The sequence below is a fragment of the Falco peregrinus genome, chromosome W (genome assembly GCF_023634155.1).
Source record: "Falco peregrinus isolate bFalPer1 chromosome W, bFalPer1.pri, whole genome shotgun sequence".
Taxonomy (NCBI): domain Eukaryota; kingdom Metazoa; phylum Chordata; class Aves; order Falconiformes; family Falconidae; genus Falco; species Falco peregrinus.
In genome coordinates, this window is record NC_073743.1 from 12,472,275 (window position 1) to 12,495,606 (window position 23,332).

The 23,332-nt window shown below is 42.9% G+C and overlaps 2 protein-coding genes across 6 annotated transcripts in view; both read left to right on the forward strand.

Moving 5' to 3' along the window:
* Positions 1–10,537: 10,537 nt before the first annotated feature.
* On the forward strand, positions 10,538–14,744 carry LOC129783046 (uncharacterized; the record flags this gene model as incomplete). The annotated part of the gene is made up of 2 exons (XM_055792709.1): positions 10,538–12,634; positions 13,148–14,744. Coding segments are annotated over 2 exons (3,006 nt in total), but the record flags the coding sequence as incomplete, so codon positions are not given.
* Positions 14,745–19,135: 4,391 nt separating this feature from the next.
* LOC129783125 (kinesin-like protein KIF2A) overlaps positions 19,136–23,332 on the forward strand; it is an 86,776-nt gene continuing 82,579 nt past the window's right edge. Inside the window, exon 1 of one of the 5 annotated variants that reach the window (XR_008745113.1) lies at positions 19,136–19,942. Coding sequence is in view for 3 of the 5 variants with exons in the window: in XM_055792880.1 (XP_055648855.1) it covers positions 19,879–19,942 (64 nt within the window). In the remaining 2 variants the exon portion in view is untranslated. The remainder of the gene's footprint in view (positions 19,943–23,332) is intronic. The other 4 variants (XM_055792880.1, XM_055792877.1, XM_055792878.1 and 1 more) reach the window with 4 other exon arrangements.

The window sequence follows — 23,332 nt, forward strand, 5'->3', positions numbered from 1 at the left end:
CTTAAGAGTCCACACTCGCTTGGTTCAGTATATCGAACCTCTCACTCGTTATATTCTAGGAAACCCAATCCCGCCCGAACGGCAAACCCGCGAACAAATTCGCAATATACTTACGTGTCCTGCGTCTTTGTCCGGACTGCTGTGCACAGAATTTTTATGGGATTTTACCGGTTTCTCCTTTGCTCATTATTCTAGAATTTAGGTTCGTCGGTAAGGTTGGAGTAAGCTGTTGGTCGCGGGGCCGCGAAATGTCGCGGGGCGCCTCCCCGGAGGACCAAAGCCCACCGTTCCTTATCCGAGTCACGGCACCAGAAATTGTTATAAATTGAGATCACAACAGATCATAATCCAATTAAAATTTTATTAATTATAGCAAGTAGAATATGAGCAAAAACAGCGCTGGACGGCAGGGGAGTCTGCGCTCCGCCAACTGCCGTCCTGAGCAGTTCAAACAGTCCCTTTTTATACATCTTTACTCCCGTGTTCATGAGGTAGTGGAGGTACTCTGCGCATGCTTCAGTTGTTGTTAGGGGGTCGTTTTCTGCCTTCTGGTGGTCATTGAGGCCGAAGTAAGAAGTCTTCCTCCTTTGTCCCATAGTTGACCCCTCACTCATATGTCCTTATATGGGGTAGTTTGTCCTGTTTCTGTCGGTTCCTGGACATCTGGTGGTTATCTTATCTTGCACAAGCGGTATCTTGTGGCTGTTTATATCTTTTGCTGTCTGACCTTTACATTGGGCCTAACATAAATCTTTATAAACAATACCCTAGTCCATAGTTTCTCACACTGTCTGACCTTTACATTGGGCTTAACATAAATCTTAATAAACAATACCCTAGTCCATAGTTTCTCACACTACTATCACAGGATGCGATTTTAGTTACTCAGCCCCAGTAGTGTCTCATCAATTCTTAAAATCCAACTTTACCCTATCACAGATAATAATTCCTACCCCCATAGGACTAAATATAAGCAGTATAAAAGAACTATTAAAACATGCAGATTTACAACGTATACTGGAAGAAACCAAAGAAAAGGGACACAAAACTCTTCTTATGATCCATCATGATGTAGAGGGGATCAAGAAAGTTTTAAAAAGGTAGAACAGGATGGAAACCATAAGTGGTGGGATACTCTCTTTGGCTGGTCACCTTCTGCAACAGGAATTCTTAACACTATGGTACACCCCATTGTGATCTTATTGATCAGTTTAGGAATTTCCTTAATACTAACCTTTATGTTATATTTGTGGGTTTGGAGAATGTTTAAAAGGGTAACACTTATGTATCATGCTTTATATCATTCGGGAAGACTGCTTAAGTAAAAGAATTTACTTAATTTAATAGAAAAGGGGGGATTGATATGGAGAAATAGTGTGAAATGGGGATAATGGTCATCGATTGTGATTGTATGTGTCTGCTCAAGGAATGTGGGTATGGTGACTAGTCATGGGTGCCGTGTCTGGTCACATAGGCACACAGCTCTGAGGAGACAACTACAGTTTTGAGGAGTCGCCTGCCCCTCTTCCTCTAACAAAGGGGAGACGGGGAGACGCCTGCCCTTCTTTCTCTAACAAAGGGGCTATTTAAAAGAGAATGAGAAAAGGATGAGAGACATTCAAATGCTATCTAGAGGGAGGGAGTGCTAAGTCTCCTTGCTGGAGAAGATTGGATGGTCGCAAGGACATGAATCACCTACAAACCTGCAAGACCACCACATTCCAGGCAAAGGACTGATAAGCTAATTAACATAGGAAGCGGGGTTTAGGTAACGAATATGTATAGGCGTTAATTGAATATTCATTTGTTTTATTGTATAAATGTGAGATGGTTCGTCACTTCGGGCATGCACGCTTGTGGAGGAGCGATCCCCCGTGCATCTGCGCGCAATAAACATACCTACTTTATAACTTTCGAGTTATAGAGTCTAATTCCGCATGTCATTAGGGCTCTCTTGTATTAAGGACTATGCAGCCACAAAGATGGATACAGCCTCTTCTTATGAGGAACTATGACAATCTCAGTGGAAGGAGGATATATAAGTGAGTGTGATAAAGAGCAAGAGAGGAGAAAGGGACTGAAGTAACAGTAAAAAGCGCTAGTGTTGTACCTGAATCCATAGTGCTCTTCCTTCAAAACTTTCCCTATGATTCACATAGCACGATGACCTTTAAACATTGCTTGCTTATTCTGAGTTGAGCAGTGACAAACTAAAATACCTGTACTTGTTCCTTTGTCTCTGCTAACACCATCATAAAAGCCCTTTATGTGGTATACATTACCAGCTTTCCCGAAAATTGTGTGACTATTGGAGATCTTTGTCTACCCATTACCTCCTGAGCCTCCTTTTGTTTGTTTCAACTACTGCATCTTGCCTTATGTTAAGTTTATAAACCCTTTGGAGAAAGGACTGTCTTCCATTTATGTCTGCATGTTGCCTCAGTCTGCTAGAAACTTGAAGACACTGTATTAATGCAAATGAGAATGCTTATTTATTAAAAAAAGACTCATCACTGAGCTATAATGTCCTTGATATACTTTTAACTGTACATGAACAAGAGAGATACAAAATAAAAGTTAACTAAAGCAGTAACATTTTATCTCAGCTCTCACTACTTGATCATTATAAGTCTTAAAACTCAGCAACAAATAGTGCCACCCTGTTTTAATTTTAACTTAATATCTCACTTTCAAGAATATTAACTTCATCAATAATCACACAGCTGGGCATTGCAAAATGTTTGGAAGTTAGAAAAGTCATGGCACATCAGACAGTGGGAGAAACCATGTTGTCTCTAAAATGTGAATCCATTTCTGGTGTGCAATGAGCCCATCTTACACACTGAGACAAGATATTGTTTTATTACAGAGTTGCACAAGTCTGGATGCTAGAAAACAGAGCTAGCATAGTGTAGTACAAAGTTACAGACATTATATACAAAATCTTATCACACTTTCCCTGCCCAGAGGGCTGGTCCAGATGATTTGCTACACATTTGCATATCCATTACCTAACTTATCTTACTGCTACACATGCTCTCTTTTAGTGGGCCTGGGTCTTTCCCTTAGGGGGTATGATTTTTAGTATTATAGTGAGGTTAGCCCACTTCTAGGGCAAGGCTAAAGACCATAAGAGCTGACTAATAAGAGTTTAACATGAACAAGGTAGTCTAAGTGCTCATGTCTTACATTACGAAGATAGGATGTTCTTTGTTTTGTTTTTCCCAAGGCTGACTCCTTTGATTAGAAGTCCCTTCATTCATCATTCTTGACAACTCTAGAGGGTCAGCTTGACCTAAACTCTGTGCACATATAGTTAAGCACTAAATCAGAGTTCAAGAATTCGGGAGTTTTAGACAACAGGAGGACTTCCAGGATCTTTCTGTTTTCCTGCATTTCTCTTCTCCACTAATATCAGCACCCAGAAAGGCCCTTTGCTGCATCCCTCTCCTTTGTTTGAAGAGAACCAAAGGGACGTAGCTGAAATTTGTAGTGCAAGTCCCTGCTTCTCTTAGCTGAATGTGCTTATACATATCAGGGGTGTTTTTACTAAGGGCATCAGTATTCTGTGTGGAGAGACTTTTGTGTGTCATTGCTTCAGAAAAATTGCAGCCCACACTCTGATCCTTTACAATGTTAATAGTTTGACTGACAACTTTATTTAACTTCATGTATGTTGTGATTGAACCAGCTGTACAAACCCTTTTCTGATGGCACAGGGATACAGATGGGAATGAAGGAACATGAGGAGAAAGGACAAGGTTATAAAATGTTTAGGCACATGAATGTGACAGCAAAACACGTGGGTAATGTTGTACATCATTAACAGAGATATCACAAACACCTATGGAGGGCACATCAGAAGATAAAAATGGCCAAATCTGTATGGAAATGAAGTGCAGTGACTGCACACAGCCATAACACACTCATATACTTCACGTTCATTTCTTTGCTTATTCAAAAAGAGTTGACCCCAAATGTCTGGCTGTAGGGGACGGAGACAGTGGGTTGTTTGACATTGATAATGTGCAGCTGTGACCTTGCTTTGACGATGTGCAGCTGAGATCCTGCAGCAAAGAGGTAAATAACTTTGAGGGCGTATGAGAAGAAACCCAGATGAAAAAGAAACAAAGGAGGAATGTGTTATCACCTCTAGAAGATAAGGAGACAGAGAGTAGCCTATAGTGAACAGTGGCTGGGCACATGGACAGTAGAGTTTGACCAATAATAAAGCTTTTAGCAGCGTGTGTACAGAGTATAAGCTTATAAAAGCTGTAACTAACTAACAATAAAAGCCTTTGCTTCACCATCCTTGCAAAGTCCATGCCTCAATTGCCACATCTGGCCTTTATCCTTCTGAAGAAAAGAGAAACAACTCCATCTGAACCCTTGTGGTCTTGTGTTTTAACTGTAATGACAGATAAATTACAGCAGGTCTGTTGTTGCTCGATCTGCCTTCTTCATTAAAGAGAGTTCTGATCCCAACAGTGTAAATGCCAACATGTCAATGGTTTTACACTTTATTATATTTAAACTACAACTAGTCAGCCACAGGCCATGGGCACAACTTGCAGGGCTGTGAGCTTCTCAGGCATGCCTAGTGTCTTCTTCCATCTGAACACAGCATCAGAGACACTGTGGGTAGCAGCTTACCAACAAGAATAAAACAGTATTGCCTCCTCCCCACCGTCATTCCCCTCTGTGCTGGTTTTGGCTGGGATAGAGTTAATTTTCTTCATAGTATCTAGTATGGGGCTATGTTTTGGATTTGTGCTGAAAACAGTGTTGATAATATAGGGCTCTTTTAGTTATTGCTGAGCAGTGCTTACACAGAGTCAAAGCCTTTTCTGCCTCTCACACCACTCTACCAGCAAGTAGGCTAGGAGAGCACAAAAAGTTGGGAATGGACACAGCTAGAACAGCTGACCTCAACTGACCAAAGACATATTCCATACCATATGATGTCATGCTCAGCAATATAAAGCTGGGGGAAGAAGAAGGGATGAGGGAGGTGTTTGGAGTTCTGGCATTTGTCTTCCCAAGTGACTGTTATGTGTGATGAAGCCCTGTTTTACTGGAGATGGCTGGGCACCTGCCTGCTGATTGGGGGTGGTGAGTGAATTCCTTGTTTTGATTTGCTTGTGTGCACAGCTTTTGCTTTGCCTGTTGAACTGTCTTTGTCTTGACCCATGAGTTTTCTCACTTTTGCTCTTCTGGTTCTCTCCCCTGTCCCACTGCAGGGGAGTGGGCAGGCAGCTGTGTGGTACTTGGTTGCCAGCTGAGGTTAAACCATGACAATTTCCCATGAAACAAGAGGGCTATTTCACAGTTGAGTGTTCAAGCAGATCTTGTCACAGCGTCTGAGTGCCCAGCCATGGATCCCTGGGTCAAGGATATAAAAGCATCCAAGTGTTTATTCTCCTGCTTAGAAGGAAATAAATTGTTTAATTTCTCTTAAGATCTGCTGCTGTAAATGGGGTCTCACCATGTTACTCCTTAACTGTAGATGTGATACAGAAGAAAGGAATGATCTTGGTTATTCTCAGAAGAAACATGTCACTACGTTAAGAATGGGAACAGTAGAGTTGCTTTTGAATATCCATCAGTGAGCCACCTTCTTTCTCACTTAATTGTACTATTCACTATAATTCACAGATTATTTTTCCCAGCAGCATTAGAGTGGATTTAAAGCACTAGAGCTTATCTTCAAAGCAAAGGAATACATTCAGATTACGTGATACATGTTATTAAATAGTTTAAATTAAAATAAAATTGTACATTTTGCTTTAAAGTATATTACTTGAATAAATCTTATTCTAGGAAGTGATTTTATTTGACGTTTGTCTCACAGAATGAAAATATTTTGGAAATGTCTGCAGTTACAACAAAATACAGACATTCCAGGGTCAGGGTCTCTGGTCCCAGAGCTGATGTGATTTCTGCTCACCACGAGATGGGAGTAGAGCCCCCGACACAGCATCAGTCTGAGAGGCTTATGTAATGAATGCTTAAATGTAAACAATATTTTTTCTAAATCCTTTCCTAACCTCTCTCTGATGAATATGTACAATAAAATTGTAGATCACCCTATCTAGACTTACAGATATTTTCTTGATGCTGAACAAAGAACATGCCCTAGGAATGAGCCTGCTTCTGTGTACTTTAAGTCAGTTCAGCTGACAAGTGCAGAGTGATGTCTAATATTGTGACACTCAAATCAACCCTTATTGTTGTAATCACCAGCTCTTTTGAATTAATACTTTGTCAGTGTTTCTCTGCTGGAAAGATCTTTCCTTGTTTATTTTCAAATCTTTGTTTAAATCAAAAGACAAATTAATCTAGTATTTTTAGCAGCAGCAGCCACCACTGCAGGTCCCATCAAAACACCTTAAAAAGCAACAGAGACCAACAGGGATGACAGCTGTATTAACAGCTCAGTGAAATTATTAATGCTTCCTTCTGAGAAGAAATACAAATCCTGTAATAGAGTCGGTTATTTCTTGGAAGTACACTTGTCCAAAAAATGCTAGCCTGAATGAATCACTGTGTCGTGGTTTAACCCTGGATGGTAATTAAGTACTACGAAGCTGCTTGCTCAGTCCCCCCTCACCCAGAGGGATGGGGAGGAGAATCAGAAAAGAATGTAAAACTTGAGGGTTGAGATAAGAACAAATTAATAATTGAAATAGAATAAAAATGAAAGAACAATAAGAATAATGACAATAACAGTTATAAGGGAGGGGGAGATAACATCCAAAGGGAAACCGCTGACCGATGCCCAGCCAGTCCCTGAGCAACGATCGGCAGGCCCCAGCTAACTCCCCCCAAGTTTATACACCAAGCATGACATCCCATGGTATGGAATACCTCTTTGACTAGTTCAGGTCGCCTGACCTGGCTGTCCCCCCTCCCAATTTCTTGTGCCCCTCCAGCCTTCTCTCTGGCAGGGCCTGAGAAACTGAAAAGTCTTTGACTCAGTATAGACATTACCCAGCAACAACCACAACCATCAGTGTCCTATCAACATTGTTCTCACATCAGAGCCAAAACACAGCACTTTACCAGCTACTAAGAAGAAAATTAACTCTATCCCAGTTGAAGCCAGGGCACACTGAAAACAGAAACTGCTGCAGGAGCAATGGCCTCCTTTACCAAGATTTTACAGAAGCAACTATCAGTTTGAAGTAACCACAATACTTATACCTGGACCCAAGAAGAGCAGAAAGTCTTAGGTTATAGATTTTGCTGGTGTAAAATCATTCAGATCAGTGATTTCCAATGTCTCTCAAGCTATGGAGCACTGTCAAAACTCAACATTTCTCAGAGACCTTCAAGATAGTCACAGGAGTCTGCTGAACTTGAAAAATTAACTTTTAAACATGATTTAAGAGATTGGGTTTTGATCATATTCTATTGATATGGAGAAATAATGTGAAATGGGGATAATGGACATGGATTGTGATTGTATGTGTCTGCTTAAGGAATGTGGGTATGGTGACTAGTCATGGGTGCGGTGACAACCACAGTTTTGAGGAGACGCCTGCCCTTCTTCCTCTAACAAAGGGGCTATTTAAAAGAGAATAAGAAAAGATGAGAGACATTCAAATGCTATCTAGAGGGAGGGAGTGCTAAGTCTCCTTGCTGCAAAAGATTGGGTGGTCACAATCACCTGAAGAAGATCGGGTGGTCACAAGGTCACAATCACCTGAAGAAGATCGGGTGGTCACAAGAACATGAATCACCTACAAACCTGCAAGACCACCACATTCCAGGAAACGGACTGATAAGCTAATTAACATACGAAGCGGGGTTTAGGTAACGAATATGTATAGGTGTTAATTGAATATTCATTTGTTCATTGTATAAATGTGAGATGGTTCCTCACTTCGGGTATGCACGCTTGTGGAGGAGCGATCCCCCGTGCATCTGCGCGCAATAAACATACCTACTTTATAACTTTCGAGTTATAGAGTCTAATTCTGCACGTCAGTTTGGCGAGCCAGCCAGGAGGATTTCTGCTCGGCTGAGGGACCAGCTGCGGAGCGGACGCTCCTAGGCGCGCCCCGGGAGATTTCCTCGGAGGAGCCTCCTCTTCTCAGCTGTTCACCCGGGAGCAGAAGAGAAACCCCTGGATCCACGGATAAAACGGTATGTTTAGTAACGGGGCGGCTGGTGAGACGCACGGAGACGTCCGGCGCGCAGCGTAGTCCCCAGGAGGAAAGGTACCTTGGGAGGGGGTTTGCTGACCAAGGGGTGGCCGCTAGCGATCTTGAGGGCAGATCGAGCAAACCCGAGGTTACTGCCATTCCTAAAAGCCCGGAGGCCTCGTGACGGAAAGCGGGGGGCGGGACGGAATAAGGCGGAATCTCACAGGAACAAGAGGGACCTCACAGCAAAAGGGAAACTTTTGCGTAGGAAAAAGAGGAAGCTAAAAACTTCCTTTAGGTTGTCTTAAGAATTGGGGAATTCCTAGAATGTAACAACTGAAATAGCGCTCTGTGTCTTGTTTGTTCTATGTGTTGTCTTGTTATATGTTCAAAACTCGGAGTTAGAAATGTATGTTGAAAAATATTAACATTCTGGTAATTCGTGGCAAATAGCGGAAAACTTAACACTCTGCTTAAGACCAGGAAAAATTGGTTTTTGTTTGTTGTTTGTTTATTGGCAATTGTTCATTGAAATGCATACTTTGTGAACTGTTAGTGTTCCTAAGAGTTTGTACATAAGTGCACGGTACCGTATAACATACTGCTTGTGTGACTGCGGGCTGCCCGGAGAGTGTGAATGGTGTGATTGAGATGCGCATTTTGATTTTCCGTGTATAGCTTAATTATTTTGACTGAGTGTGAGTGCAAGAGTGCTTGAGACAGGCGTTTGAGTGCAAAACGAGTAAAAAGCTCTATCCGCGTTTCCAACCTTGGGTGGCTAAGGCGGCCGGAGAAAAACAAAGTAATTAAAATTGCAAAATGGGAAATGGAAGGAGTAAGCCCTGTGAAAAATCGCCTTTGGGTTGTATATTAAAACATTGGAGTGATATCGTAGGACAGGGTGGTACCGAAAATAGAAGGAAATTGGTTAAATATTGTAATCAGTGGTGGCCTTTGTATAAATTGGAGAGCGATGCGAAATGGCCTCAGGAGGGAGGAACGTTAGATTATAACACTCTCCTGCAATTAATGTTGTGTCTGAGAAGAGAAGGAAAATGGGACGAAGTATCGTATGCAGACATGTTCTTCGTCCTCCAGGACAAACCTGAGTGGCAAAAGGACTGTGGCTTAGTACCCCCTCGGGATCCTATGGTACTAGCACTAGAAAGAGAGGACAGGACGGAGCATAAAGGAAAGTTAAAAAGATGTTGCTCAGCATGTAGTATTGGACAAAGGTGTATCAAATTAAACAGAGAACAAGAGCCCGAATTAAATGATTTATTTAATCCACCTTATAGAGTGGAGAGACAAGGTTCGGCCGGGGCTCCCAGTCCACCCCCAGGCGAACAAGAGGAAGAAATTCCACAAGTTATTTATAAAGAAAACCAAACACCCGGTGCCACACAAGGAAACACAAAAACTGCCATTACGGCTCCAAATAGTCCGGTGTCTTCACGCACCAGACAGAAGTCTATTTTACAGGCACCCCTCCGAGAAGCTGTAAATCCGGACAGAGGAACAATGAAAATAAAAGTTCCGTTCACGGGCGCTGATCTGAGAGAATGGAAAGAGGCTGCCCGAGAATACCGTAATGATCCGATAAAGACGGCACAGAATTTTAAATTTCTAATAAAACAGCACAATCCTGACTGGAGTGATATACAATTATTATTAGATTGTTTGACTGAAACTGAAAAACAATTAGTCATAAAAACAGCGGGGGATCTCGCAAAGGAACATTATAATATAAAGGGAGATAATTATAGAGAATGGTTTCCTTTGTTGGACCCGGAATGGGACCCAAACCGAGCCGCTGAAATGGAAAGATTACAAGCATACCAGGAATGGATATTCAGAGGAATGGAGAAAGCAATTCCTAGAACAATAAATTGGGCAGCGTTATATGAGGTCAGACAGGGTCCTTCTGAAACACCTTCAGAATTCTTAGACAGAATAAGAGATGCAATGCGCCGGCACACGTCTCTGGACCCAAATTCGGAGGTAGGCGCACAGCAACTAATATCCCTCTTTTTAGGACAATCACAGGGGGATATTAGGCGCAAGTTGCAAAAATTGAGACCTCCTGAAAATAGAGACTTGGAAAATTAGTAGAGGAAGCATGGAGAATATTTAGTAATCGAGAAGAAGGTTACAAGCAGGACCAAAAGAAAATATTAGCAGTAGTAAGAGAAAATGAGAATCAAAAATCTAAAGTTAAATCAAGGCGTGGGCTGACACCCCTGGGTAGGAATCAGTGTGCAATATGCAAAAGGACAGGACACTGGAAAAACGAATGCCCTGAACGCAGACATCAAGAAAACACTAAATGGCGCAATAATCAAGGGAAAACAATAGCTCACATGGAAGAAGAAAATTGACTAGCCGACCCATTAATAAAATTAAAATTAGGAGAAGAACAGGAGGAGGTGGAATTTTTAATAGACACAGGAGCCACCTATTCGGTTTTGAACCAGGCTTTAATGCCTTTGGGAAATGATTATGTTTCAGTAAAAGGTGCAACTGGCCAAACTGAAAAGGCTTATTTTTGTAAACCTTTAAAATATAAGTTGGGAAAACAGATGGGGATCCATAAATTCCTATTTATGCCAAATTCCCCAAAGGCCCTTCTTGGTAGAGACTTATTAGAACAATTGGAGGCAACAATCAAATTTAAAAAAGGGGAAGTTACTCTGGAGGTAAATAATCATCAATACATACAGGTTATGAGCCTATCTCTGGCCAATACTCCTATAAAAAGGGAAATTGATACCAGGATTATTGATCAGGTATATCCCGGAGTATGGGCAATTGACATACCGGGACGTGCCAAGAATGCATCACCTGTAATAGTAAAATTGAAGGATGGACAGAGTGCGGTAAGAATTAAACAATACCCACTGAAAAGGGAAGATAGGGAAGGAATTCGTCCAAACATAGAGCGATTCATAGAACTAAAACTACTAAAAGAATGTGAGTCAGAATTTAACACACCTATCCTCCCAGTTAAAAAACCTGATGGGTCTTATAGGATAGTTCAAGATTTAAGGGCCATTAACAAAATAACAGAGGATCTGTATCCTGTAGTAGCTAACCCCTATACCTTACTTACCACCCTGACACCTGACCTAGCTTGGTTCACAGTTTTAGACTTAAAAGATGCCTTCTTTTGCCTCCCTCTCCATGAAGCCAGCCAAAGAATTTTTGCTTTTGAATGGGAAAATCCCAGAAGCGGTCGAAGGACCCAGCTCACATGGATGGTGTTGCCACAGGGGTTTAAAAATAGCCCCACAATTTTTGGAAACCAATTAGCAAAGGATTTGGAGTTATGGGAACCACCGTCAGAAGAAGGGAAAGTGTTACAATATGTAGACGATCTTCTTATTGCAACCAGAACCAAAGAATCTTGTATTATTTGGACTGTGAGTCTGCTGAACTTTCTGGGACTACAGGGATATCGAGTTTCTAAGAAGAAGGCACAGGTGGTGTTACAACAGGTCACATACCTGGGGTATGAGATCAGTGCCGGACAACGGGTCCTGGGGAAGGCCCGAAAAGAAGCCATATGCCAAGCCCCCCGACCACGAACTGTAAAGGAACTGCAGACATTTCTGGGAATGACAGGATGGTGCCGGCTTTGGATATGCAATTATGGCTTGCTTGTTAAACCATTATATTCCCTGATAGCAGCTAATCAGAAGGATCTACAGTGGGATGCTGAATCAGACAGAGCTTTCCATGAACTGAAGAAAGCCTTGATGTCGGCACCAGCACTAGGACTTCCTGATGTGAGTAAGCCATTTTTCCTATTTTCCCATGAGAAACAGGGAATGGCATTAGGAATACTGGCACAAGATTTGGGACCATACAGACGGGCAGTGGCATACTTCTCTAAACAGCTGGATGCCACTGCAAAAGGGTGGCCTGGTTGCCTGAGAGCAGTAGCAGCCGTCATCCTAAACATCCAAGAGGCCCGGAAGTTTACCCTGGGCCAGAAAATGACTGTCTTAGTATCCCACACAGTGTCTGCAGTCCTTGAAACAAAAGGGGGGCATTGGCTCTCCCCACAGAGATTCCTAAAATACCAGGCCATAATGGTGGAACAAGATGATGTTGAGATCGTGACTACAAACATCGTCAATCCAGCCTCATTTCTTAATGGGAATATTGGAGAATCAGTCGATCATGACTGTCTAGAAACAATCGAAGCCACTTATTCTAGTCGGACAGATCTCAAGGATGTTCCTATTAATGGAGCTGAACATTGGTTCACGGATGGGAGCAGCTATATGCTGAATGGAAAGCGACATTCCGGATATGCTGTTACAACCTCTGAAGAAGTGATAGAATCGGGGCCGCTACCAGCTGACACTTCGGCACAGAAGGCTGAAATCATAGCCCTTACTCGAGCTCTGGAAAGAGCTCGGGGAAAACCTATAAATATTTGGACTGATTCTAAATATGCCTTTGGAGTGGTACATGCTCATGGAGCAATCTGGAAAGAAAGGGGACTGTTAAACTCCCAAGGAAAAATCATCAAACATGCGGAAGAAATTTTGAAACTCCTAAATGCGGTCCAGCTTCCTGAAAGGGTGGCAGTTATGCACATTAAGGCACACCAGAAAGTGAGCACAGAATTGGAAAGAGGAAATGAACTGGCAGACAGGGAAGCAAAACAGGCAGCCAGAAAAGCAATCAAGGTAGAGGGTGCGCTAATACCCGATGGACAAATATCTCTAGAAGGTAAACCAGACTATACGAAAGAAGATCGCAAACTAATTTCTGACCTAAAGGGATCATATAATGAGGAAGGGTGGGCTATAATCTCACATGGGAGAATAGTGATTCCTTCCTACATGGTATGGTCAGTGGTCAGGGAAGAACATAGAAAAAGGCACTGGGGGGCAGAAGCTCTATATAAGGATCTCACTAAAAACATAATAGCACGAAATTTGTATACTACTATTAGACAAGTAACCCAACAATGTGATCTTTGCCTCCAGACTAATCCTAAGATTACCAAGGGGCCAAAGTTGGGAAAAATTGGGAGAGGAAATGTTCCTGGGCAACATTGGCAGATCGATTTCTCGGAACTTCCTAGAAAAGGGGGGTATCGATATTTATTGGTACTAACAGATACCTTTTCAGGTTGGCCAGAAGCCTTCCCGTGCAGAACTGCTAAAGCCCGGGAAGTGACCAAAATACTACTCCAAGAGATAATACCTAGGTTTGGAGTCCCAGCGGTAATGTCCTCGGATAGAGGACCACATTTTGTGTCCAGAATAGTGCAACAGATTAGCCACCATCTAGGAATAGATTGGCAATTACATACCTCATACCGACCACAATCGAGTGGCCAGGTGGAAAAGATGAATCATCTAATCAAACAACAGATTGTCAAGTTAGGCCAAGAAACAAATCTAACTTGGCCCCAGTCTTTGCCATTAGCTCTTACACGAATTCGAACTAGACCGAGAGCAAAAGAGGGGCTTAGCCCATTCGAAATTTTATATGGACGACCCTATGGGGTACAAAAGGGGATGTCTTCACAGATTGGTGAAGAAACAATGACTTCCTATATGGTGGCACTAAACAAACAATTAATAAGAATTGAGAAGCATGTGATGGGAACACGCAGTAGGGGTCTGGATGGACCTGTTCACGATATACAACCAGGAGACTATGTATACGTTAAGTGTTTTGCAGATAAAACCCTGGAACCACAGTGGACCGGACCTTTTCAAGTCCTACTCACCACCTACACTGCAATCAAGGTTGAGGGACAGAATTCTTGGATTCACCATACCCGGATTAAGAAAGCCCCTGCAACTTCTTGGAAAGTAACCCCAGATAAAAAAGAACTGAAACTCAAATTTACTCGGACAAATGGGAACAATGTGGGTGGCAAGTAAGTGAACCTGAGCAGTTGCGGATCCACCATATGGGAAGGGCACCACAACAAACAATATAGAACAAGAGTCGGGGACTGAGCCAGTGGCCAGGCTCGCCCAACTTGTTATTAGTAAGCCCCAACTCAAACAAAGATATTTTTGATCAAAACAGATTTTAACGTTTAGATTCTTAAAATGATCAATAGTGGGTTTAAACCATTTGTGTTTTTTTGTACCCTCTCTCTTGCCTACAACCAAGAGCCTGATAATTGGCCTTGGAATCATGCTCAGAAAAAACACACTGGAATAATGGGAAAGGTGGACTCAAAGACGAAACTAGCTATGGTGGTTTTTTCTGAAAATGACGTGTACCAAAGGAATCAATGGGATCGGGAGGATGTACACAAAGTCGACCGATTATGGGGAAAATTAGCAGATAGGATAAAAGTAGGGTGTCAAACATATAATGAAAAGGATAACACCAAGATTTCAGGAGACACCCTGATTAATGTCAGAAAGGTAGATAAGGAATTTACCCTTCTAAATACAACCGTGTGCTTTAATTCACGGGAATGTTGGCACAATTTTACCTTAACCGAGCCCATCTTTATAATATGCCTAGGAAAGGAATCCCCAAGAACAGCTCTGACTTATAAGATCAAAATAACAATCATGCTAACCACTGTTCCTACCACCACCACAGTTACAACAACCCCATTAACACTTTATCTTAAATTAACTAAACCAGATCCAAACATTTATACAATTGGACCATATGTAATCAGAAATACAGGTCAGCAACAAATGTTGTTTAACCCAGAATGGTCTCTTAAAAGAATAGAGTTAAAAATACAAGTCAATGTTTCTGATGTTAAGCCATCCTGTTCCCCCTTCTTACGGGCCTCTTATGAGGGATGGACAACTTGGTTAAGAAAAAGGGGAAATATTTATCGGAACAGAATAGTGAGAGATGTAACTGGAATGTTGGGAACAGGACTCGGAGTATTAAATTCCATAGACTCAGAGGTGATAATGAATAAACTAGCCGCCACCACGGCCGATCTATCAAAACTACAACAACCACTAAAATCTTCATTATTGGCATTAGGGGCACATCAATGGTTGATATCGAAGGTACTCCCCAGGTGGGAACAAATAAACATGGAAGATCATCAACTCATCACTAAGGCATTAGGTGGTTTACAGGATGACGTCGCCCTGGCTCTAAGTTGCATCCAAGCCCAAATGTGGATGCAATCAATAGCTGCATCCATAATAAGAGAAGGAGAGGAAGGCATATTTCCTACAGAAATTCGAAAGATGGTTTGGGACAGTGCTATGGAGGTAGAAAGAAAACTCCAGTCATGGTGGAATATGGTGAACTTTACCTATGACCCCAACACACACACCATCACAGCTTTTGTGTTGACCATACATAATGCAGTAATAATTACCATACACCCCATTGTAGCCCTTGGAATTAACCATAATGGGGTGCTCCTATACCCTTTTGAACATAGAACATGGGCCAGAAAGATAGGCGACAAGTGGCAAACAGTAGATTTAGAATCTTGTATTATGCGAGAACAGCAGGGCTTCCTCTGTGAAAGCAATACTATAATGGCTCAGGATACTTGTTTAGATACAGATCAGAAAATATGTCATTTCGAGGCCCGACCAAATGCAAACTTGAAAACAGTAATTATATATGCAGGGAAGGGATGTGCGTGTTTGAGAACTAAGTGTAACACAATAACCATAAATGGGGAGGTAAAAGAGACTGCACAGTATTCAAATTATTGTATTTGTAATTTTACTACTATCACAGGATGCGATTTTAGTTACTCAGCCCCAGTAGTGTCTCATCAATTCTTAAAATCCAATTTTACCCTATCACAGATAATAATTCCTACCCCCATAGGACTAAATATAAGCAGTATAAAAGAACTATTAAGACATGCAGATTTACAACGTATACTGGAAGAAACCAAAGAAAAGGGACATGAAACTCTTCTTATGGTCCATCATGATGTAGAGGGGATCAAGAAAGTTTTAAAAAAGGTAGAACAGGATGGAAACCATAATTGGTGGGATACTCTCTTTGGCTGGTCACCCTCTGCAACAGGAATTCTTAACACTATGGTACACCCCATTGTGATCTTATTGATCAGTTTAGGAATTTCCTTAATACTAACCATTATGTTATATTTGTGGGTTTGGAGAATGTTTAAAAGAGTAACACTTATGTATGATGCTTTATATCATTCGGGAAGGCTGCTTAAGTAAAAGAATTTACTTAATTTAATAGAAAAGGGGGGATTGATATGGAGAAATAATGTGAAATGGGGATAATGGACATGGATTGTGATTGCATGTGTCTGCTTAAGGAATGTGGGTATGGTGACTAGTCATGGGTGCGGTGACAACCACAGTTTTGAGGAGACGCCTGCCCCTCTTCCTCTAACAAAGGGGAGACCGGGAGACGCCTGCCCTTCTTCCTCTAACAAAGGGGCTATTTAAAAGAGAATGAGAAAAGATGAGAGACATTCAAATGCTATCTAGAGGGAGGGAGTGCTAAGTCTCCTTGCTGGAAAAGATTGGGTGGTCACAATCACCTGAAGAAGATCGGGTGGTCACAAGGACATGAATCACCTGAAGAAGATCAGATGGTCACAAGAACATGAATCACCTACAAACCTGCAAGACCACCACATTCCAGGCAAAGGACTGATAAGCTAATTAACATACGAAGCAGGGTTTAGGTAATGAATATGTATAGGTGTTAATTGAATATTCATTTGTTCATTGTATAAATGTGAGATGGTTCGTCACTTCGGGTATGCACGCTTGTGGAGGAGCGATCCCCCGTGCATCTGCGTGCAATAAACATACCTACTTTATAACTTTCGAGTTATAGAGTCTAATTCCGCACGTCAATATAATTCCAACTCCCCTGCCATGAGCAGGGATGCCTTCCACTAGAACAGGTTGCTCAAAGCCCCATCCAACCTGACCTTCAATGCCTCCAGGGAGGGGGCATCCACAACTTCTCTGGGCAACCTGTTCCAGTGTCTCACCACCCTCACAGTAAAGAAGTTCTTCCTAATATCTAATCTAAATCTACCGTCTTTCAGCTTAAAGCCATTCCCCCTTGTCCTATCGCTACATGCCCTTGTAAAAAGTCCCTCTCCAGCTGTCTTGTAGTCCCCCTTTAGGTACTGGAAGGCTGCTATAGGGTGTCCCTGGAGCCTTTTCTTCTCCAGGCTGAAAAACTCTCTCAGCCTGTCTTCATAGGAGAGGTGCTCCAGCCCTCTGATCATCTTTGTGGCCCTCCTCTGGACTTGCTTGAGCAGGTCCATGTCCTTCTTATGTTGGGGACCCCAGAGCTGAACGCAGTACTGCAGGTGGGCTCTCACGAGAGCCAAGTAGAGGGGCAGAATCACCTCTCTCGAGGTGATTCTTTTGAATCACTTCTTTTGATGCAGCCCAGGACGGAACTGGGTTTCTGGGCTGTGAACACACATTGACAGCTCATTTCTAAATTTTTAATCCACCAGTATCCCCCAAGTCCTTCTCTGCAGGGCTGCTCTCTCTATATATACACATAAATATAGATATAGAAAGCTTGTAGTGATATGGAGAAATAGTGTGAAATGGGGACAATGGACACCGACTGTGATTGTATATGTCTACTCAGGAATGTGGGTATGGTGACTAGTCATGGGTGCGGTGTCTGGTCACACAGGCACACAGCTCTGAGGAGACGACTACAGTTTTGAGGAGACGCCTGCCCTTCTTCCTCTAACAAAGGGGCAATTTATAGAAAGGATGAGAAAAGGATGAGAGCCATTTCAATGTTATCTAGAGGGAGGGAGTGCTAAGTCTTCTTGCTGGAGAAGATCAGATGGTCACAAGGACATGAATCACCTACAAACCTGCAAGACCACCACATTCCAGGCAAAGGACTGATAAGCTAATTAACATATGAAGCGAGAGTAAGCGGGTTTAGGTAACGAATATGTATAGGCGTTAATTGAATATTCATTTGTTTTATTGTATAAATGTGAGATGGTTCGTCACTTCGGGTATGCATGCTTGTGGAGGAGTGATCCCCCGTGCATCTGCGCGCAATAAACATACCTACTTTATAACTTTCGAGTTATAGAGTCTAATTCCGCACGTCAGTAGGAATTGGGACCCATAATTTCTTGACTCTGACTTGTCAGGTGTCATATTGATTTCAGTATGAAACTGAAAGTGGAGGCAAGATGTGAGGCAAGGAGGGTGACAGGCTAGGTTGGAGCATGCAGCTCTTAGGTGTGCTGGCACAGTGTCAGTTGTCATGATGTATTAGCAGTTGAAGTGTGGATTGCAGGATTATTTTTAATAAGTCTGGCTTTGCTGAGCAAGACGAGGTTGTATGTTGACGTGCGGAATCAAACTCTACAACTCGAGGAGAGTTATAAAGCAGGTATGTTTATTACAGCGCCGGGTGCAAGGGGGATCGCTCCTCCTAACTTGCACACTTAGTTTTACTCACAATGCACATTTATACAGTGCAGTTGGTTAGTTCCGCCCAAAGTCTACGCCTCCTAACTAATTATTGGTTAGTTTCTTTCTCACTTCAGTTAAAAGGTACAGTTCCTTTTAAATTTACTACGCATGCTCCCCGAGTGGGGGATCCACACCCTTCGGGGTGACCATTTGAGTAGGAGGTCGAGATCTTCCACTACCACAATTACTTTTTACCCTAGTATCCTTGAGTCTTACTTCTTCAGCAGTTTGTTTTCTTTTAGCAGTTAGCAGGTCCTTGTCAGAAGGCTCCTTATTTACATTCTTGTTGAGCTCATCTACATCTGTTCTAACTGTCCCTTCTTGGAATGCTGAGAGGGTCGAGCTCCAAACCTTCTTTCTCAGACAATGAGGCTCCTGCTTGCATGTTGATGGTTCCTGTTATCTATGCAGCTCCTGCTTGCAGCAGAGTTTTAGGTTTCTTACTATATTTTCTCGTATCAGTGTATAGGCTTATTTAAAGGTGACTTATTTAAAGGTGAATAGGAAACTGTACAGGAAGGACAATTTTAAACCTGTGTTGGCTTCATCATGTTAGTAACTGCCCTCAGAGGAGAAACCCAAGGGACAATGTTTAACCAAGTGGCTTGCCTGAGGTACAGGAATCATTATAGGGAAATGAGGAACATGAAGTGTGGTTTGGTTTTTATTTAAGTTGTATAAAGGCAGTCATGAGGTGAGGATGGATGAATGCTGTTGACAGTATGGACTGAAGAGCTGCTGGCAGGTTGGGGAGCGAGTATGAAGCATGCCTCTAAGCTGCTCTACTTGGCACACGGGAGGCTTATGAGTAGATATTAGGTAGATAAAGCTATTACATTAGAACTTCAAGGCAGCTCGGTCACCATCTGATGCCAAATAGGAGCATATGTGTGTTTGTAAGTCGGGGACAGGGCCAAGAGGAGAGGCGCAGGGAGGTGGCCCCAGGGTAGCAGGGGCGCCCATCTTGTGCCAGCCCCGCCGAGGTGCCGCGAAGGGCAGAGGACGAGGACTACCCCGGCAGCGCTTCAGCCCCCGCCTCCCCCGTGAGCCGTTCCTGCCGTGACGCCGCGGCGAGCCGCACAGGCGCAGCAGTATCCAGCCAGCGCCTTTTTTCTCTTCTCCCCTCCTCCCTCTCCCCGTCCGCCCTTCCTTCCTCCCTTCCCTTCCGCCCTGCCGGAGCCGTCGCGGTCGGTGCTGCCACCGCCGCCGCTGCTGCTGTGCGCGCTCTCCTTGCCTCCTGTGCGCCCAGCCGGCAGCGCCTCCGATCTCCCTGGCTGCCCCATGAAGATATGGCAACGGCCAACTTCGGCAAGATCCAGATAGGGATCTACGTGGAGATCAAGCGCAGCGATGGTCAGTGGGGCAGGGGCGGTGGGAGGGGCCAGCCCGGCGGAGCGGCCGCAGCCCCTGGCCGGGCGCCGCTGCCGCCACCCAGGTTCGCGGCGCGGGGGGGCGGGGGCTGTGCGCGGGGCCCATTGTGTGCGCGGGGCCGGGGAGGGGCCGGGCCTGGCGCGCGCTGCGGTTGTCAGTGGAACGCTCGCGCTTGGCGGCGGAGAGCGGTTGCGCGGGGCGCGAGCGGCGGCGGCCGCCGCTGGGGACGGGGAGGCTGCAGCAGGGCGGGGCGGCGAAGGGTGGGAGGCTGAAATGGGGGGGGGGGGAGAAGGGCGAGGTGGGTGCGAGGGGAATGAAGCAGGGATGGGATGGGTTCATGGGTGAGGGGAAAACGGGACGAGTGTGGGGTGAGCAATGAGACGTGCGGGGTGGTTGTGGATGGGGTTGATGAGGTGATTTGGGGGGGAGAGGGATGAGGGTGGGGAGGAAAGCCTGGGGAGGTTTTCGCGGGAAGGTGGGAGGGGCATAGGGGAGGGGATGAGGTGATGGAAGGAGGAAAAGCCTTCAATGCAAAGTAATTACTTCTTGTTTGCTCTGGTGTATGAGCCATGTTCTGAAAAAATGACACAACAGTATGCTCTGACAGAAATGCCTTTGGACACTAACATCATTTCACATAAAAGCTTGATGTTATTATTTCAGATGTTCCTTATGGTTAAAATATAAGAAGAGTTGTTATTTCTCCGTTGGGGATCCAGTGTTTCTCATCTTGCCCAGCATCTCTTGATGGGAGGATGTATGGTGCTGTCTAGATATACATGTGAATAAAGGAAACGTGTGTTTGGTTTAGGGTAATAACTCTTCATATTTGTATGGAAAGAGAGAACTGAAATGGGAAGTTCACTCACTGAATCAATGGCAAGTCACTCATGACTTCAGCTCTTCAATTTGAGTAGGAATATGTCATCTGCTCTTGGCCTCTATGAGATCTGTGAAGCCTACTAAACAGGGGTGGGGTTCTGATAGGATTTTCTGGAAAGTCTTTTTTTTTGTTTGTTTTTCTCCAGGGTTCAGGAGCTTGCTAAAGAATAATCAGATTTTTTAGGGGAAGAAACACCTGGAGGTCAAAGGCACTGAAGTTAGCATGGTTTTGTCATGAGGCAGGAAACAAACAGCCAGCAAGCTTTATGCAGCTTGCCTTCTCATGTCCCATACTGCAGTTCAACCCTGTAATAAAATAATGGTTAGTGTTGGCTGGACACTATATTAAACCTAACTCCTCATTTTGTGCTTAATGGCTTGTGTGTCACATGAAGAATCTGATAGGTTATTTGCATAAGTCCTGCAGATCTCTGTCTGAGGTTTCAGAAAACTTCACTGTAGTAACTTGTAAAACTGTTTTTTTCTGAGGCCTATGTGAACTTCTAATAATTGTTACTGTTTGTTTTGTATGCCTTTGGAAAATAAAGCATGAGAATGCTTTGCTTCCCTTCCCCCCCCCCCCCCCCCCCCCCCAGTTCTGTTCACTTCTAATGTCAGAAGTGAGGACAGTAACTCTTGAACATAACAATACTTATTTTCATTACTGTTAATGGTTTACGTATTTTGCTGTATCACATATGTAATGCAGAACATTAAATATATTACTCATCAGTAATATACTAGGGGAATGCCTTCACAGCAGTTGCTCAAACAATAGGGTTTTGAGCATTTTTGTTAACTTGGTCCTTGTGCGAGCATCCACACTGCAGTGTCATACCAGGGTTAGTGGGTCCTGGTTATTGTGAGGTTTGCTTGTTTTTCATTGGGACTGGAGGAGGAGATGCCACGTTATGGCTCAGGCTACTGCAGTGTTCTGTCATTCTCTTCCCAATAAACTGTTGGAGGAACTGTCCTAGGTATGTGGAAGGGAGCATTTTGAGAAAGATATTGAAGGACAGCCAGCACTAGATTGCATTTAGATTGCATTGCCTTTCAGAAGGTAAGTTTCCAACCTGAGCTGTGGTTGCACAGGCAATCGAGATTGATCTAGCTGCTTCTAACAAGGGGAGGTCTTGCTTCCTGTGCCTGTCAGCTGTGTTGTTCCTATAAACTGTCCCATCAGTGTGCCCAATGATTTTTTTTCTCTCTGTTGATTTAATACATTCATTGATGATTTGATTCTCTAAAGAGTAGAAAACTTTTGGATGTACTAGTTGTCTGCAGGATTAGTGAGTTCAAATGACTCAGAGTGATCCATGACCCCAACAGTATCAGTGTGTAGGAAATGCATGGCCAGGACAAAGTGGAGGTGAGAAGCATGATGTTCTGGTTCAGTCACAGTGAGCTATCTGGATCTGCTCTACTCAGAACTATATTCTAGGTAGAATCAGGGCTGTGTATCATACCAGCTACCCTAGGCTGAAAGCATGATTAAAACCGTTTAAGAAACTTTTTGGAGAAAGTGGTGTGTTGGTCTGGGCTTTTTGTTACATTTTGTCTTGTCTGTAGTAAGTCCTTTTTTAAAACTAAATATTGTTTTGAGAGGTAAGTATAATAATTATTTAAATATTCCTTATTTACCTGTTTATTTGTTGAATCCAGAGAAGAATAAACTTTTAGTTTGTTAATCGGGCCATTTGAAAAAGTATGCATTTTTTCCCATCTGTACACCAGTTATGTTAAACACTTCCCAGAATACAGAGCTTTATTAATTCCAGATAAGTCTATTTTCCTTTAAATAAAAATAAAAACTAACAATAGCAATTTTTTTGTGAAATATCACTGTTAAAAGTCATACTTGTTCATTACAAAAAAATTACAAAGACATGTAGAACACAATAAATGTAATAATGTGACCAGAATATTCTGGAAAGAAGTTACATATTTTGTCAAGTTTGACAAAGTTCTAATTAGTGTTTCATGAGAGATTTCTTATAGAACTGAACAGAATATAGATGTACAAATGAAAGGCATTATGAGATCTCATGGCCAAAAACACATGAAAAAGTGTTTGGATAAAGCCCAACATTTTCAAGGACTGGATACATTGAGAATATCCATCTATGTATATTTGATCTCCTCAGGGTGTGCATAATCTGATAAGTCCTCTCGGACTCTAGTTTGATAGTTAATCAGTTCCATACAATCGTGTATTAACTCCTCCTTTGGTTCCCCATATAAGAACTGAGCAGGGTTTAAAATCTTGCTGGTCACCAATGTCAAATCCTACTGATTGAGTAAGATGGCTTCATATTTTAACATCCTACTATCAGTAAGCCATTTTTCCGCCTTTTGATTAAGTATATTTCTGATAGAATGCAGAGTATGTACCATCAATTTTCCCCCGAATGTAAGTTTTCGACTTTCCTCTACTAAAATTGAGGTGGCAGCTACTGCTTGAATGCATATCGGCCAACCTCTACCGACGGG